This window comes from Panicum virgatum, chromosome 9N, assembly GCF_016808335.1.
Source record: "Panicum virgatum strain AP13 chromosome 9N, P.virgatum_v5, whole genome shotgun sequence".
NCBI classification, from domain to species: Eukaryota; Viridiplantae; Streptophyta; class Magnoliopsida; order Poales; family Poaceae; genus Panicum; species Panicum virgatum.
Window position 1 is genome coordinate 53626636 of NC_053153.1, and position 13687 is coordinate 53640322.

The 13687-nt window shown below is 53.1% G+C and overlaps 1 protein-coding gene across 1 annotated transcript; it reads left to right on the forward strand.

Moving 5' to 3' along the window:
• The first annotated feature begins 6383 nt into the window (after positions 1-6383).
• On the forward strand, positions 6384-8058 carry LOC120687609 (zinc finger protein ZAT1-like). Its single transcript, XM_039969632.1, has one exon. It carries the CDS (start codon positions 6704-6706, stop codon positions 7718-7720), a length of 1017 nt encoding a protein of 338 aa, XP_039825566.1. The 5' UTR covers positions 6384-6703; the 3' UTR covers positions 7721-8058.
• Positions 8059-13687: the final 5629 nt, after the last annotated feature.

Genomic DNA, 13687 nt, shown 5'->3' on the forward strand with positions numbered 1-13687 from the left:
CACCTAAGTGGCAGCGTATATGACCTCCAGGGGAACGGGTCATTAGTGGCCTCTTAAGGGCTATAGTAGGTATATCATGCTTTTCCACAAAGTGGGAGGATATAAAGGAATGCGATGCTCCAGAATCAAAAAGCACTGAGGCTAGAGCTGATTGGACCAGAAACTCACTAAGAATCACTCCTGGTGCATCCTCTGCTTCTTCAGCATTCACATGATTCACTTTTGCCTTGCCGAAGGACTGTTGCTGGCTCCTAGCTAGTGCTGTATGGTTGGCTCCAGTCAGCTGCTTTGGCCCTTGAACCGAGTTGGAGAAAACAGAAGGGGCGGGCTGATTGAGATACAGACAGTTGGCCTTGTAGTGTCCGGCTTCGCGGCAGTGGAAACAGGTCTTCACATTGGTCACTTGACTTCCACCCGACGGTTGTGTGCGTAAGGTATTCTGGGTCTTCATAATAGGAGCTGATTGGGCTGGCTTCTGGAAAGAACCGGGGTGCGCTTTGAATGAAAAGGCACTCTAGCTCCTCGTGCCTGAGTGAGCCGGATACTGAGTCCTCTGAAACCTCTCCAACTGCTGGGGTTTCTTGCTTTCAAACTGACGTTTGCGCTCACCGAGTTCCGCCTTCCTGTTTCTCTCAGTGGTGATAGCCCTGTTGACCATAGCATTAAAATCACTGTGGGTGGTGACTTCAACCAAGGTCCTGATTTCAGGGTTAAGCCCACCAAGAAAAGCTTCTTGCTTCTTCTCGTCATCATTGATATCCATTAGTGCATAACGAGACAACTCTGTGAACTTATGAAGATACTCCGTCACAGTCATACCACCTTGACGAAGCTTTCTGAACTCATCCCTCTTGAGCTTCATAACACTGCTGGGAATGTGATGTTCTCTGAAGATCTTGACAAAGTCAGCCCATACCATCTCGTTAGCATTTTCATTTATTTCCCTGTAACTCTGCCACCAAGCAAGGGCTGGTCCCCTTAACTGCTGTACTGTGAGCAAAACCTTGTCTCTGTCATCAGCATGGACCACTTCGAGCTTCATTTCAATCTCTCGCAGCCAATCATCTGCCTCGATTGGGTTATCAGATCCTCCAAACTTAGGTGGCTGCAAGCGGTTGAAATCTGCAATTCTGCTGCCATTGCCATTATGTTGCATTGCAGGTCTATTGTTGCCAAGATTTCCTTGACCTTGAGCTGTGAGAGTGGTCACAAGAACTTGAAGGAGTTGGTTCTGCAGCTGCAACATGGCTGCCAAGTCAATGGGTGCTGGGGCACGGGGAGGTAGCGGCGGTATGTGTCCATTTTCTGGCGCTTCTGGGGCTACATTCAGAGGGGCTTGGTTTCTCGGGTTGACCTCGTCACCGTCTTCCTGAGCATGGAGTCCCTGGACTCGGCTCGAACAACGAGACATCTACGGTCAAGGAGGGCAAGATTAGGTGACTCCCCTAGTATATTGCTGGGGTAGATTTGTATATATATATATAATAGCACACAACACAAACGAATCATTCAAGCACCACACAAGCATTCATTCAAACAAGCAGGGATACATGACACGACGGATTACAATAACACGGTTCGACTTTTAAGGGTCGGCCGGGACGACTCGACTACTGAACCTTACAACACGGTCTTCGGGGTCACTGTTTCTGGGATCTCGGGGAGATGCGGGAGGTGTGGGTGGCACTGATCCTCCTGCGTGGTTGGGACGAGGAACACAGCGGGATTCCCTCTAGGATTAGCGGCTCCGCGGCAGTCCTGGGATGGCGTTCCTTGCGCTTGGCACGGTCCACTAGGTAGACACCCCTAAGGAGCTGGCTGTGGCGGTCTGCCTACTGCCTAAGGTTCTCTTTGGCTATGGCAAGGCGACTTTCAGCTTCGGCTGCTCGGGCTTTTGCCTGGGCTACGGCCAGTTTAGCCCTACGCCAACGGGACTCTGCTCCCTCAGCACGCAGGATTAAATCTCTCACACGCTGATGCAGTTGGTCGCACAAATCGTCGAGGCTAAGCAAATAGCCAGTCTCTGTCCCTGCGGGGCTCTCCAGGTTGCGGATCCTCGCCGCCCAAGCAGGATGGCTACGATCCAACGGTGGAAAGTACTTCATGGGGGTGGAACCCAAGTGCCATTCAAACATCTGGCACAAGTACCGCAGCGCCTTGCGAGCTGCAAGTTGAATGGTGTCAGGCATACGGGCTCCAGTGGCGGTGACGCTCTAGGGTTGCATCTCCAAGTACTTATAACTAACGCCAATATGGATGGTGACCTCACAGCTTTCGGTGCCATGCTCCATGAACTCTTGACCCACGTACTCCGGACGTTCCAGAATACCAAGTCGCACCGTGGCAGCATAAAGCACTCTGGGGAATCCATCTTCGTTGATGCAGTACGTGGTGGTCCAGTCATCAGCCATCTGATTTTCAAGGGTAGGGTTAGCATAACAACGATAAAGTTTAAGGAGTAATATATTTTCAAGGATTGACCATCCTAGGGCTCCTACAGTCATCGTTTACTACCGGTTCGCGTCCTACAGCCAAGCATGGCTCTGATACCACCTGAAGCGCCCCGACCCGAAGATCAAGGCTAAACCATGTATTAATTACCGAATAAGGTCTCTGGCATAATACATGTTACATCAAGTGGAGTCCTGAGTCATACAGAGCTTTATTTAACACGTACATGAGGAGTAAACTGACAACACAAAGCTACACAGAACAACCATAGGATAACAACTAGCATAACGACATGCAGGACTAGCTCTTCATCCATCACGGCTCCACTCGAAAAGCTTGGGTGCGGACACGATCCACTCGTAGTCTTCTGGCACAAAGTCAGGATCCTCTGGAGAAAAATCAACAGGGGTGAGTACAAAAGTACTCAGCAAGCTCCACCTCGCCCTACGGGAGGGGAATGACATGCACGACGCACATTAAGCACAATGCATTAGCAATGCAACTAATGGTATGCAACTCTTCCCGACACAACCCCCAGTAGGTAGCTCACTAGTTGTCAGGACCACACCGTAGCCTGTCCATACCGTGTACACGGACCATTCGAATGGATTATACACTCTGCAGAGGTTGTACGCTTTACCCACACGCACTTCACCGTCTAGAGGCGGCTCCGTCATAGCCGACACCCAGCCGTGGCTCAACCCCAACTAGTCGCCCCCAAACCCTCGGGTCTGGACCAATCCAGGTCCCACCCCAAAACATATCCACCTCGGACGACTACCAGGTTAGCCAGTGGGATTAGGCTAAGGTTTGCCCATACAAACTCATGTGGTCGTACTGAAAGTAAGCTAGGTGAGATGTCAAAACAACTCGGTCCTTATGGTTCACCAGGGCAGCAACCATCCCTCAACATGTCAACTCGAGCCTACCACCACGGTAGCACTCACCTGCCAGTCTACCACCATGGTAGCGCCGGCTCCAGCATACCCAGCTGCCCTGGTCTCAGCCAGATCCCTTCGTATCTTATTCTCAGCTCTGGATATGCATGACTACTCAGATGCATGCATAAGCACACTCAATCACTCAAGTACTGGTATATATAATCGATCCTAGACACAGGCTATAGCTAAACGTCCTCACATGGATGCAACCGCTCACGTAGGGGTCGATGAAACTTGCCTTCGCTTACATATGCGTCGGCGGTGGCGGCTTCCTGCTCGTGGTACGGGTCTTCTGGCTCCTTGGCGGGCTCCTCCTCGGTCACTCCGTGATCTACGGGCGAAAATGGCACAATCGGCAAAAAACACAAGCAAGCAATAAGCTCAAATGGAGATGAAAATAGGAGGAAAAGATAGTATATGATTTGAGGAGAGTTTAGGAAAAAGAGTTACGTGAAAAGGAGTTGATATGAATGAGATATTGAGTTTACAGTATTGATTGATAGAATGATTTGGATTAAGTGCTCACGGCCTGGTGGGTGTTTTGGGCCTTTGTTGTGGAGTTAATGGTCGGGGGAGCTGCCAGCCATCTCACCTTGGCGCGGAACAGCTCGAGGAAGAGGATCAATTGTTGGAGCTTCGTCTCGTGAGTGAGCTGGGCTCGGGAGGAGTGGTTCAGCTGGCGCTGGCGGAGAGAAGCGGCTCGGTGTGCTTGGCTGGTGACGGGGCTCGTCACGGCCTTGCTCCTTTTATAGGCGAGGAGAGCAGCAGCGGCGTCGCGCAGGGACGGCGACGGCGTGGGCTGTGGTAGCTCGTCGTCAACGCAAATAGTGGCAGCACTGAAGGCGCGAGCGCCGAGGCGGCAAAGCCGGCGAGGGCGCTGCAGCGGCGTGGGCGAGGTGGGGACGTGGGGGTGGGCGGCACGGCGTGGTGCCGGCGGCAGTGCGCGGTCCCGTCGTTGGGTCGGCGTGTCGCGTGTGCGCGAGCGAGAGCGAGCGGGTGAGGCGGTTCGGCGGAAAAAATCTCGGCCGGCACTGTGCATGGCGACCCCGATTTATAGCGAGGTGGGTGCTGCCATGACGGGTCATTTCAAGGTCATTGTTGTGGGTACTCCGTGGCTTCCAGGGAATGATGAAGTTATGGCAAAGGAGGTAGGCGCTGCCATGATTGTCTGGCAATTATGGTATGGTACGGTGACTCGAGAGGCTTTTATGGAGACGAGATGATTTTTGTCGTAGGTGTAAGCATGTGTATGCTGGTTACTGGAGGGAACGAATGTCCTAACGCAAGGCAAGATTATAAAATAGTTTATCTATTAGTTATGTAATACCTCATATAACGTTAGTATTATTTTACGTTACTAGTTTAATTACAATATAAGTTTTATTTTAGTGATTGTTGGAAATTGAGGTGGCCCTACTAAGTTGAGGATCTACACCAACCCACTTCAGAGTCGGTCAGTTTCTAGTTACTTAGTGTACCAGGTTCTTTTGACGGCAGAGCCGCCTTTTGCTTCCGGGAGGCAGAGCCTACCAACGGATGAAGCTGGCTTCCGGGTGGCAGAGCCAACCTTCGATGAAGCCCAGACCCTTTTGTGATCCCGGGTGGCAGAGCCAACATTCGATGGATCACGACTTATACACTAAGTGCTAAGTTTAACCGGGAGACTAACACTTATAAAGACGCTTACCTTATTAGAGCAACAAAGGAACACACACCTAGCACACTCTACGTATGCTCACTTCTACCATGCCCTTGGATGTGTGTGGGATGAAGTGGAGTAGTATGGCATGGCAAGGGGTGGCACTCTCCTTATATATGCACCCATACCCCATTGGATGAGTGACACATGTCACACTCTAGGAGGTTCTCTACAAATATCTAAGTTCCCTACAAATATCTATTTCTAGAAAATTCTAAATTTTACCATGACAAGAAAATATTCAAGCTTCATGTCTTCTTATGAGTCTTGTGGAACATTCTAGAACCTTATCACGGTGAACAAAATTATGTCATGGTTTATCCTTATTTTTATAGAACCTTCTAGAAGTTTGCATTATATATTTCAACACTCACCTTTAATCGTGATGAAAACTGAAATGTTACACCTACCCACGGTGTGTATAGGGGTTAGAGTATTTCCATGCCACTTGTAGAGCTTTTTTTTCTTTAAAAAAAGAAGAAGAAGAACAGTGAGACGTTTTCTGAACTTTTTTCAGTGTGGGGTGCACGCGCCGACAGGAGAACGAAGGGCGAGGCGTTGCGCGTCCATGCATGTGAGCCACCCGCGTCGATCCCCTGCCTCAAGCAGCAAGCACTCAGGCGAGTAGTTGAGTGTGATGATGCACAGTTGCGAGCACAGCTATCACAGTTGCGGCGGTCTTTGCCCGTTTTGCAAGTCTGTGTTTCCGAAAGAACGGAGCCTAGCTACAACCCTGGAGGCATCAGGAGCTAGCTAGCCGAGACTTTTTGCACATCAGATCGGCATGGACTTTGTGGAGCAAATTGTTGGGTTGGAGATCGTTGTGCGGGAGAATCTCCAGCGTTATTACATTCCGTTAATTGGCCAGGAGCACATAATCTCCTCGGTGGTCAAATGCAATGCACCTTCGATTCTGCCAAAATATTCCACCCCGCACAGTTAATTTTCCATTGATTATGTTGCTGCTTGTTAATTTTTCCACCGAGAAATTGCCCAATGTGTAAAATTTTAACTCCTGCTGCATGCAAACCTGTAATGAGTTCAAGAATTGCTGCATGAGTTCAAGAATTGCCAAGCGTATGCCCGAATCCTATTGATCTCGTATTAAATCCGGCCAGTTATGCAAATGCAATTTCGTGACTTTTTTTCTCCCTTCCTTGGAGCAGTTATTTTCTGTTTATTTTGCGGATCTTCCGTTTTACAAGTGCCTTGAACGCCCTTAATTCTTCCTCCCCTGGCACTGTGCGTATTTAAGTGCTGTGCTTAAGCAACTTTCTCACCTCCCCCGAACCCCACTTGTGAATTTCTTCCTCGCTCGCCTCGCTCTTGCTTGGCGGGGAGGAGAGGGAGGGAGGGATGCTTGTCACCTACTCCTTTCAAGCTCCCCCACTGCCCCCTCTCACACTTCTTCCGCCTCCTTTTCCATCAGAGTATTGTTTTTCTTGAGGCCCAAAGCCAGCACAGAGCAAAAGCAAAGGGAGGAAGCAAGGGAGGGAGGGTGGGGGCCAAAGGAAGCAAGCAGCTGCTCGTTCACTCCTCGAGCATTGCAGCGCTTGCTCTGTGCTGGCCTGGTCTTGCTCGGTTGCTCTTCGTCCTTGCTTGCTCGGCGGTGATGGACAGGCACACCTGCAAGCTCTGCTTCCGGCGGTTCCACAATGGCCGCGCGCTGGGCGGCCACATGCGCTCCCATGTCATGGCTGCCGCGGTGACGGCAGCGTGGCAGCTGCCGCCGCGTCCGCAGTCGCCGCCGCTCTCCCTGGCGTCGACCTCGTCCATCGAGATGGACGGCGAGCTGGCGCAGCACAGGCCGCTGGCGCCGTGCGGTTTACGCGACGGCGCCAAGAGAAGGGTCGGGATCGGCGCCGGTGAATTCTCCGGCGGTGGGGCGGCCGGCGGCGCGTTGTCGGTCGTTCAGGACGGCGAGAGCGACACGGAGTCGTCCCCGCGGTTCGTCGTGAGCCGCCGGCGCTCGAAGCGGGCGCGCCGTCGCGCCGCGCCGCCGCCGGATCCCGAGCAGCCGGCGAGCAGCGTCTCCGACGCCGCGACGGAGGAGGACGTGGCCATGTCGCTGGTGATGCTGTCCCGGGACTCGTGGGCGCGGGCCAGATCCGGGCCCGAGCACCACTGGGGCCCGGCGGCGAGCTCGGAGGCCGAGCAGAACAACGGCGGCGGCGGCGCGGACGAGGCCGAGCGCGACCAGGATCACGACGTCGCGCGGCCGCGCGGCCGGCACCAGTGCGGCGCGTGCAGGAAGGTGTTCCGGTCGTACCAGGCGCTGGGCGGCCACCGCGCCAGCGTCAAGAAAGGCAAGGGCGGGTGCGTGTCGGCGCCGCCGGCGCCGCCGACGCCTCCCGCCGCGCCGCCGTCGTCCAAGTCCCGCCGCGCCGAGGCCGCCCCGGCGGTCCACGAGTGCCCGTTCTGCTTCCGCGTGTTCGAGTCCGGGCAGGCCCTGGGCGGCCACAAGCGCACGCACGTGCCGTACGCCGGCGCGCCGTCCCCCTCGGCGCCAACCAAGTGCGGCGACAGCTCCGGGTCCATCGACCTCAACGTGCCGGCCGCGGCGGACGACGACTTCGAGCTCTCCGCCGTGTACGACGCCGAGTTCGGCAGCAGCAGCAGCAGACAGTGAGCCCACCTGCTGACGCTGACGCCGATCGGTACCCGCCTGCAACCAGCGCCAGCTTCAGATCGGACGACGTGGAGATCGGTGATCGCTCGAGGTAAGGGCTCGGGGTCCATGCAACAAACACAAGGAGAACAGCAGCTGAGCGTTTCGTTCTCTTTCTCTTATTTTCTCTGTTTGTTACTCTACTGCGATTGGCAGTCGAGCAGCGCGTACCTAATTAGATCAACAGCATATTCAATTCTTTTTGGTCACCTGTACCTAAATCAAATTGACCCATTACTACTTCAAACTTGTCATTGAAAGGTGGGGGAAGAGAGAACTGCATTCACCATGTTGTTTTAGTCTTGACCTGTCCCAGTTAAACTCTGCTTTTCTTGAACCTCGCATCAGTAGCAGCAAAGCAAGTCGTGGCAACAGATGCATGCACCGGTAACTTAGGCTTGCCGGCCGAACCGACAACGCTTGGGTCCAAGAATTGGGTTGGGGCATTGGGGGAGTTCACGTGGCGGATTGATCGTAGCGGGTCGTTTCAGAGCTACCTCCTCCTCCTCCTCCTCCCCGCTGTTCGTCATTAGCTTCTCCAGCTGTTGGCCACACTGTCCCCCGCCTAAGCACGTAGTACTGACGTTCCGGAACGCCCGTACGTGCATCACGCGACTCATACCGCACCGTACCTTCTCGTTGAAATGCGCGGTACTCTCGGTTGGGAACTCCTATCATTCAAAGTCATGAGGTGTGTGTGTGTGTGTGTGTGTGTGTGTGTGTGTGTGTGTGTGTGTGTGTGTGTGTGCAGTGCGCTTGTTGCCAGCTCGTTCTGCTTGCCTTCGCCTAGTTGCCTGAGACTCCGATGGCGATCAATGCAGCAGCCAGCAGCAGTAGTGCTTGCTTCCCAGCCAAAAAGGCTCCCCTGCTCTTGCTCTTCTCGCGCCAGTTCTTGTTCGTTTCCACCGCCGCGCTCGTGGTCCTGCATGTGGGCTGCAGGTCGGGGGCTGGTCCCCCGAAACGAGAAAAAAATTGCGTGCAGGAGGGCTGCAAAAAGCCCTCCGTGCAGCCCCTCGTCTGATTTGCGCCACGTGGACGCCCAAGCAATCCGGCGCCTGCTACTCGCTCAGCTCCAAGCCTCCAACGCGGAGCCCTCGGCTCCCACTACTCCACTAGGCCTCAAGGCTCGGCTTACATGCAGATGAAAGACAATAGGTATGCATCGGCTCCAGGCCTCCAGTCCAGGGGCATCGAAGTGCCACCGCTTCCGGACTTGCGATCGAGTTGTGCCAGCCTCGTGCCGTCGTAGGCACCGCAGCCACACCATGCTCAGACCTAGCAGCCGCCATGGAGGTTGACGATGTTGCTGCTACCGGAGGGAACCTGTATCCGGCACAAATGCATTGATTCTTCAGACACTGTGATCATGATGCAATGCATATTTGTTTAAAACATCCATCCACTCACAATTTGTTTAAAATATCCATCAAACAAAGGAATTCGGGTTTTACTTAGCACAAAAGATCAACACACCCTTTCTTCTTGGAGCACATATCATGGACGACATACACCTCTAGAACTCGTTCTACTTCAGATTCCCCGAAACGCTGAAATAATGAAAAAGAGTAAATTAAGTTACCTGAAAACGAGGCATATCTAGATTTCTGATGAATCGTTAACCATCCAATCTTATAGCAACTCGGTTCACCAGCTATAAGCAAAAGAAGAAGACGAGAGAAAAAAAAAACAAGAGTACAAGGGAAAAGCAGAGCCTGGCGAACATGCCTTGGAGAACGAACGCTGCAACGGCGAGGAGCCGAGGAGGAATAGACCAGCGGAGTGGGGGCATATGCGACGCGTGGTCGAGCTTCGGGGAGGGAGGCGGTGGTGCCGTGCCGGTGCCGGGCGTCAGTGACGGAGATCAGGGGCGGCGGCGAGCAGACAAATAATGAGTAGCATTTGTCTTCCGAGCCGAGCCGTCGTAGTCATCCGAGCGAGCGTCAACTGGGCCGAGGTCATCTAAAGAGCCTCTTCACCCCGTGCGTTGGATCCTTTGCCTGTCCACGCGGCGCAAATCGGATGAGGGGCTGCACGGAAGGTGTTCGGCAGCTTTCCTGTACGGAACCCCCCCCCCCCCCCGAAACCGCCCCCGCATGGCAGCGTCGGTGTGGGTGCTCTGCTCAGTTCGGTGGCTGGCTCCGGCTGTGGCCTCTGGCCTCTGGGGGCGCTTCGGCGCTTCCGATCCGGCTGCCCGCGCCCAACCAACCGCTCGCCGTCGCGCGTCGCTTCTTGTCCTGATCCTCCCTCCCCTTGGTCTGGCTGGCCCTTGGCCGTTGCCTGGCGCCCCGCACTTTTGGTCTTGGCGGCTGGCGCGTAGCGAGCAGCGTCTCTCTCCTCCTCCTCCTGCCATTAGCCATTTGCCCGAGTTAGAGCATGGCCAATAAGAGCGACAAGCGACTTGGCTCTTTCACTGTTTATGCGCGGGTGAACAGTAAATAAATAGTGCTCTGCACGGAACAGCTGCAAACGTGGAAGCGTGGGAGCGGTGGGAGCGGTGGCCAACTAACAAAACAGTGCAGCAGCTCGGAGACGGCAGCGGCGACAAGCTACTTTCTCTCTCTTCCCCTCTCTCTTCCATGTCAACGTGCTGTGCTGAGCTGTCGGGCGATACGCCCTTTATTGGGCTTGCTCTTAGGCACGTCCGAGGTACAAGTACGTGAAGGACGCTACGTCACTACTTTTTTTTTCTTGAAAAATATGTCACTACCGCTGTCTTTCATCTATGCGCGTATATGTGATAAGTACACGGTCTCGTGGAGGAGCGAGCGGTTCAGCGTCCATGTATGCTGCGCACGTGTGTGTGGTGCCGAGACTGCCGACACGGCACTTCTGGGGCCATTTGGGGCGCTGCGGAGCGGGACCGCCAGTCGGCGTCCGTTCGTAGGAACTAATGACAATATTCAACGGCAGCTGATGACCGATCTCCGGAGAGTCAGCGGTGGAAGGGAAGGGACGAACCTGATTCCTGCGGGGTCTGGTCAAGTTCAGTGGAGCGACCACTGATCTGCTCGTGTTTGGTGTACTACTACTCCACTTGTTAGCTAGTGCCTACTGCCTAGTGGTGGTGGGGCGGTTAAGCGAGCGTAATCCGCGGCTTGACTTGTACAAGTACGAACGAACCTGCCCAAGGGTGAAGGGCCTCAACCTTAACAGGGAAGTGAGCGCGATCTTGACTCGCTGGCTGACACGCTACGCTCGTGGCGCTAGTGCTGCTACCATGCCGTGCCAACCAACTACGAAGTATACCCGTGCCGTGAGGTCCGGCCGACACACTCGACCGGGACCGGTGGTGGCTGGCTGCTGGCCACCGAACCTTCGGCTCTCGGCGCGCCGTTGATCAGGCAGAGGCAGCGCATCGATCGTCGACGCGCACGCATGTACCCTACGCCGTCTCGACGCCTCGCCGGCGCGCCGGGGAGTCAATGGCCTGGCCCGTGTGACCGTACGGTATCTGACGCGCCGCGTCTTCTTCCGCGAGCGCGGGCGTACGCTAGCTCGCGCCCGCAGCGTCTTCGCGCGCGCCGACTCGCCTAGCCAATAGCCACCAGCGTCGAATCGATCTCCTCTGCAGCGGCGAGTGTACGGATCCCGTGGCGGTGACTCGATCGTCGACTGATGAGCGGAGCGGCAATTGAACTGCCGGTCGTTGCGTGCACAGCATGCCAGTACACAGTACCACAATGTACACGCAATAGAAAATAAGAAATCGGCGTGCACACCCAATAAACAAGTGGTAGTGGCGCGTGGTCCGGCGTTGATGATATCTCGGCACGAGGAGGGCAGTGTCCATGGAGGTAATCATTGATGATTAGGCGTAGCTAATCGGTCAGTGTCTGCTTGACATCTCAATAACCTATGGCTAATAACCAAACCTTGCAGCGATTCGCCGCAAAACCAAGTCCACTGCCACCACCTGTCGTAACGGTGGGAGGAGCACTTCCATGTTGCATCGACCTGCAGCCAATGGCGGATGCAGGATTGGAGGCAATGGAGGGCTGAAACAATAGAGATGTTGATTTGTGTGAAAATTTAATAGTGATTTCGAGATCTTGCTACAGTGTTTTACGTATAATTAGGGGAGCTTGGGGAGCTTGAGCCCCCTAGCCCCCCTCCTGTATCCGCCCCTGCCTGCAGCACACACACAAACGCAGCAGCAGCAGCAGCTCGCGTGGTCTCTCTAGATCCGCGCCTGCCCCGCGGCTGCGCGCGTCAACCGCAGCGCTCTGCTCTCGCGACAGCCGACAGGAGAAGTAAAGGCCACGGCGAGATGCGGTGCGTCGGGTCACGGGCTCACGGGCAGCCAGCGTGCCAAAACGTACAGGTACAGCACTACCATACGCACCACGATGCGATGCGAGTCCAAGCGACGAGCTAGCGCACCGTACCGTACGTACCAGCAGCTACGGAAGCTTCATCAATCTCTGCATCGATTTTCATACGGCCAGCGACGACCCCACGCGCGCTAGCAATAGCGCCACCACCATCAGTGGCAACTTAGCTCCCGAGGCTCCTGCTCTGTTGGAAAACTTTGGCAAATCGGTCTCTGCCAAACTGGCCTGCATCACCATGGTACTACGCTCTTCCAAATTTCAGTATCAAAAGTAAGAAAAGGAAACAGCAAGTTTTGTCCATATATATGTATCAAAAGGGAGAGAATCTATGTCTGGTTTCAGTACCAAAAACGTAACAAAAAACTCGACTGAGTGGGGTATGATGGCTCCAACCATTTTTAATTAAGAGAAAACAATCAGCTTCCTCGTAGAGAAAATCCCCCAAACTCTGGCTGTGCCAGCGAGGGAGATTTTTTTATCCACGGATGAAAATTGACCAGCTAGTCAAAGCACTCCAACGTCACCCCATAGATCTGTAGCTGCTTTCAATAAGCGAGTGGCTATTTCAGTTTAGTAGAGTTCCAGGCCTACTATCACTATCACTGTCAGTGAGTGATTCATATATCTCTGTATCGATTCCAAACGGAGAGCAACGACCCTGCACAAGCTGAAGTACCATCGATGTCGATTTTGTGGTGACTTGTCTCACGAGAGTGTTGCTCTGTCTGTACGTTAGAAAATGGTGGTAGATCGCTGCCAAATGTAACACACTAATTTTCTAACTAGAAACCCAAATAAAATTTGTTAGATTTGTTGTAGTCTCGATAACTTTTTATTTAATTTATTTTGATTTTAGAATATTTATCTTAAAGTTTAAGTAATTTACTTAGCCATAAAAAGAAATATAAGATCACATAGATTCTTGTGCATTCATGCCGGTTTGTATTGTTTTATTAGTTGAAGTTCAGTTAGAATTTGAATTCTTTTAATTTTAATTAAAATTAAAATTTGTTTGTTTTAACTTTTGCCCCAAATTTTTTCCCCCAAAATAGTTTTTCTTTTTTCTTTCCCCCCTCGTTCCTCTCCCCCTCTCCCTTCCCAGCAAGCCCAGCCCACTCCCTGTCTCTTTCTTTTTAATTTTCTTTTGCAGCCCAGCCAGCCCGGTCTTCCCTCTCTCTTTTTCTTCCTTCTCCTTTCATTTTCTCCCCGCTCGGCCCGTTCCCTGCCCAACCCTCTTCTCTAAGCTACGAGATCCTCCTGCTTCTTGCTGTTTTTCTTTCATGTTCCGCTTGAAGTTTGAAAGATCATAATATGATGCTAAACATATGCCAATTTGGTGTAAAAGCAACTCCAGGGCGGCCGCTAAATCAGACTGTCCAAAATGGTTACCTCTATTTTATAGAGGCTTCCAAATGTACTCCAACTTTAGCAATAGCTCTCAATTCAAACTTCTAATAGATCACTTCCTATAGACCCTCTAGAAATGGAGGGTGGAGGTCTCCTCAAAATAAAGGACCTAGTAGAAAATATGCTAGAGTGCATCATTTTGACTTAACCCACCAAACTTGAGGTAGAAGGTTATTTAGAAGGTCTGTTG

Bases quoted from the DNA above. Each gene is read 5' to 3' on its own strand.
- LOC120687609 (XM_039969632.1), top strand. From the start codon at position 6,704: ATGGACAGGCACACCTGCAAGCTCTGCTTCCGGCGGTTCCACAATGGC.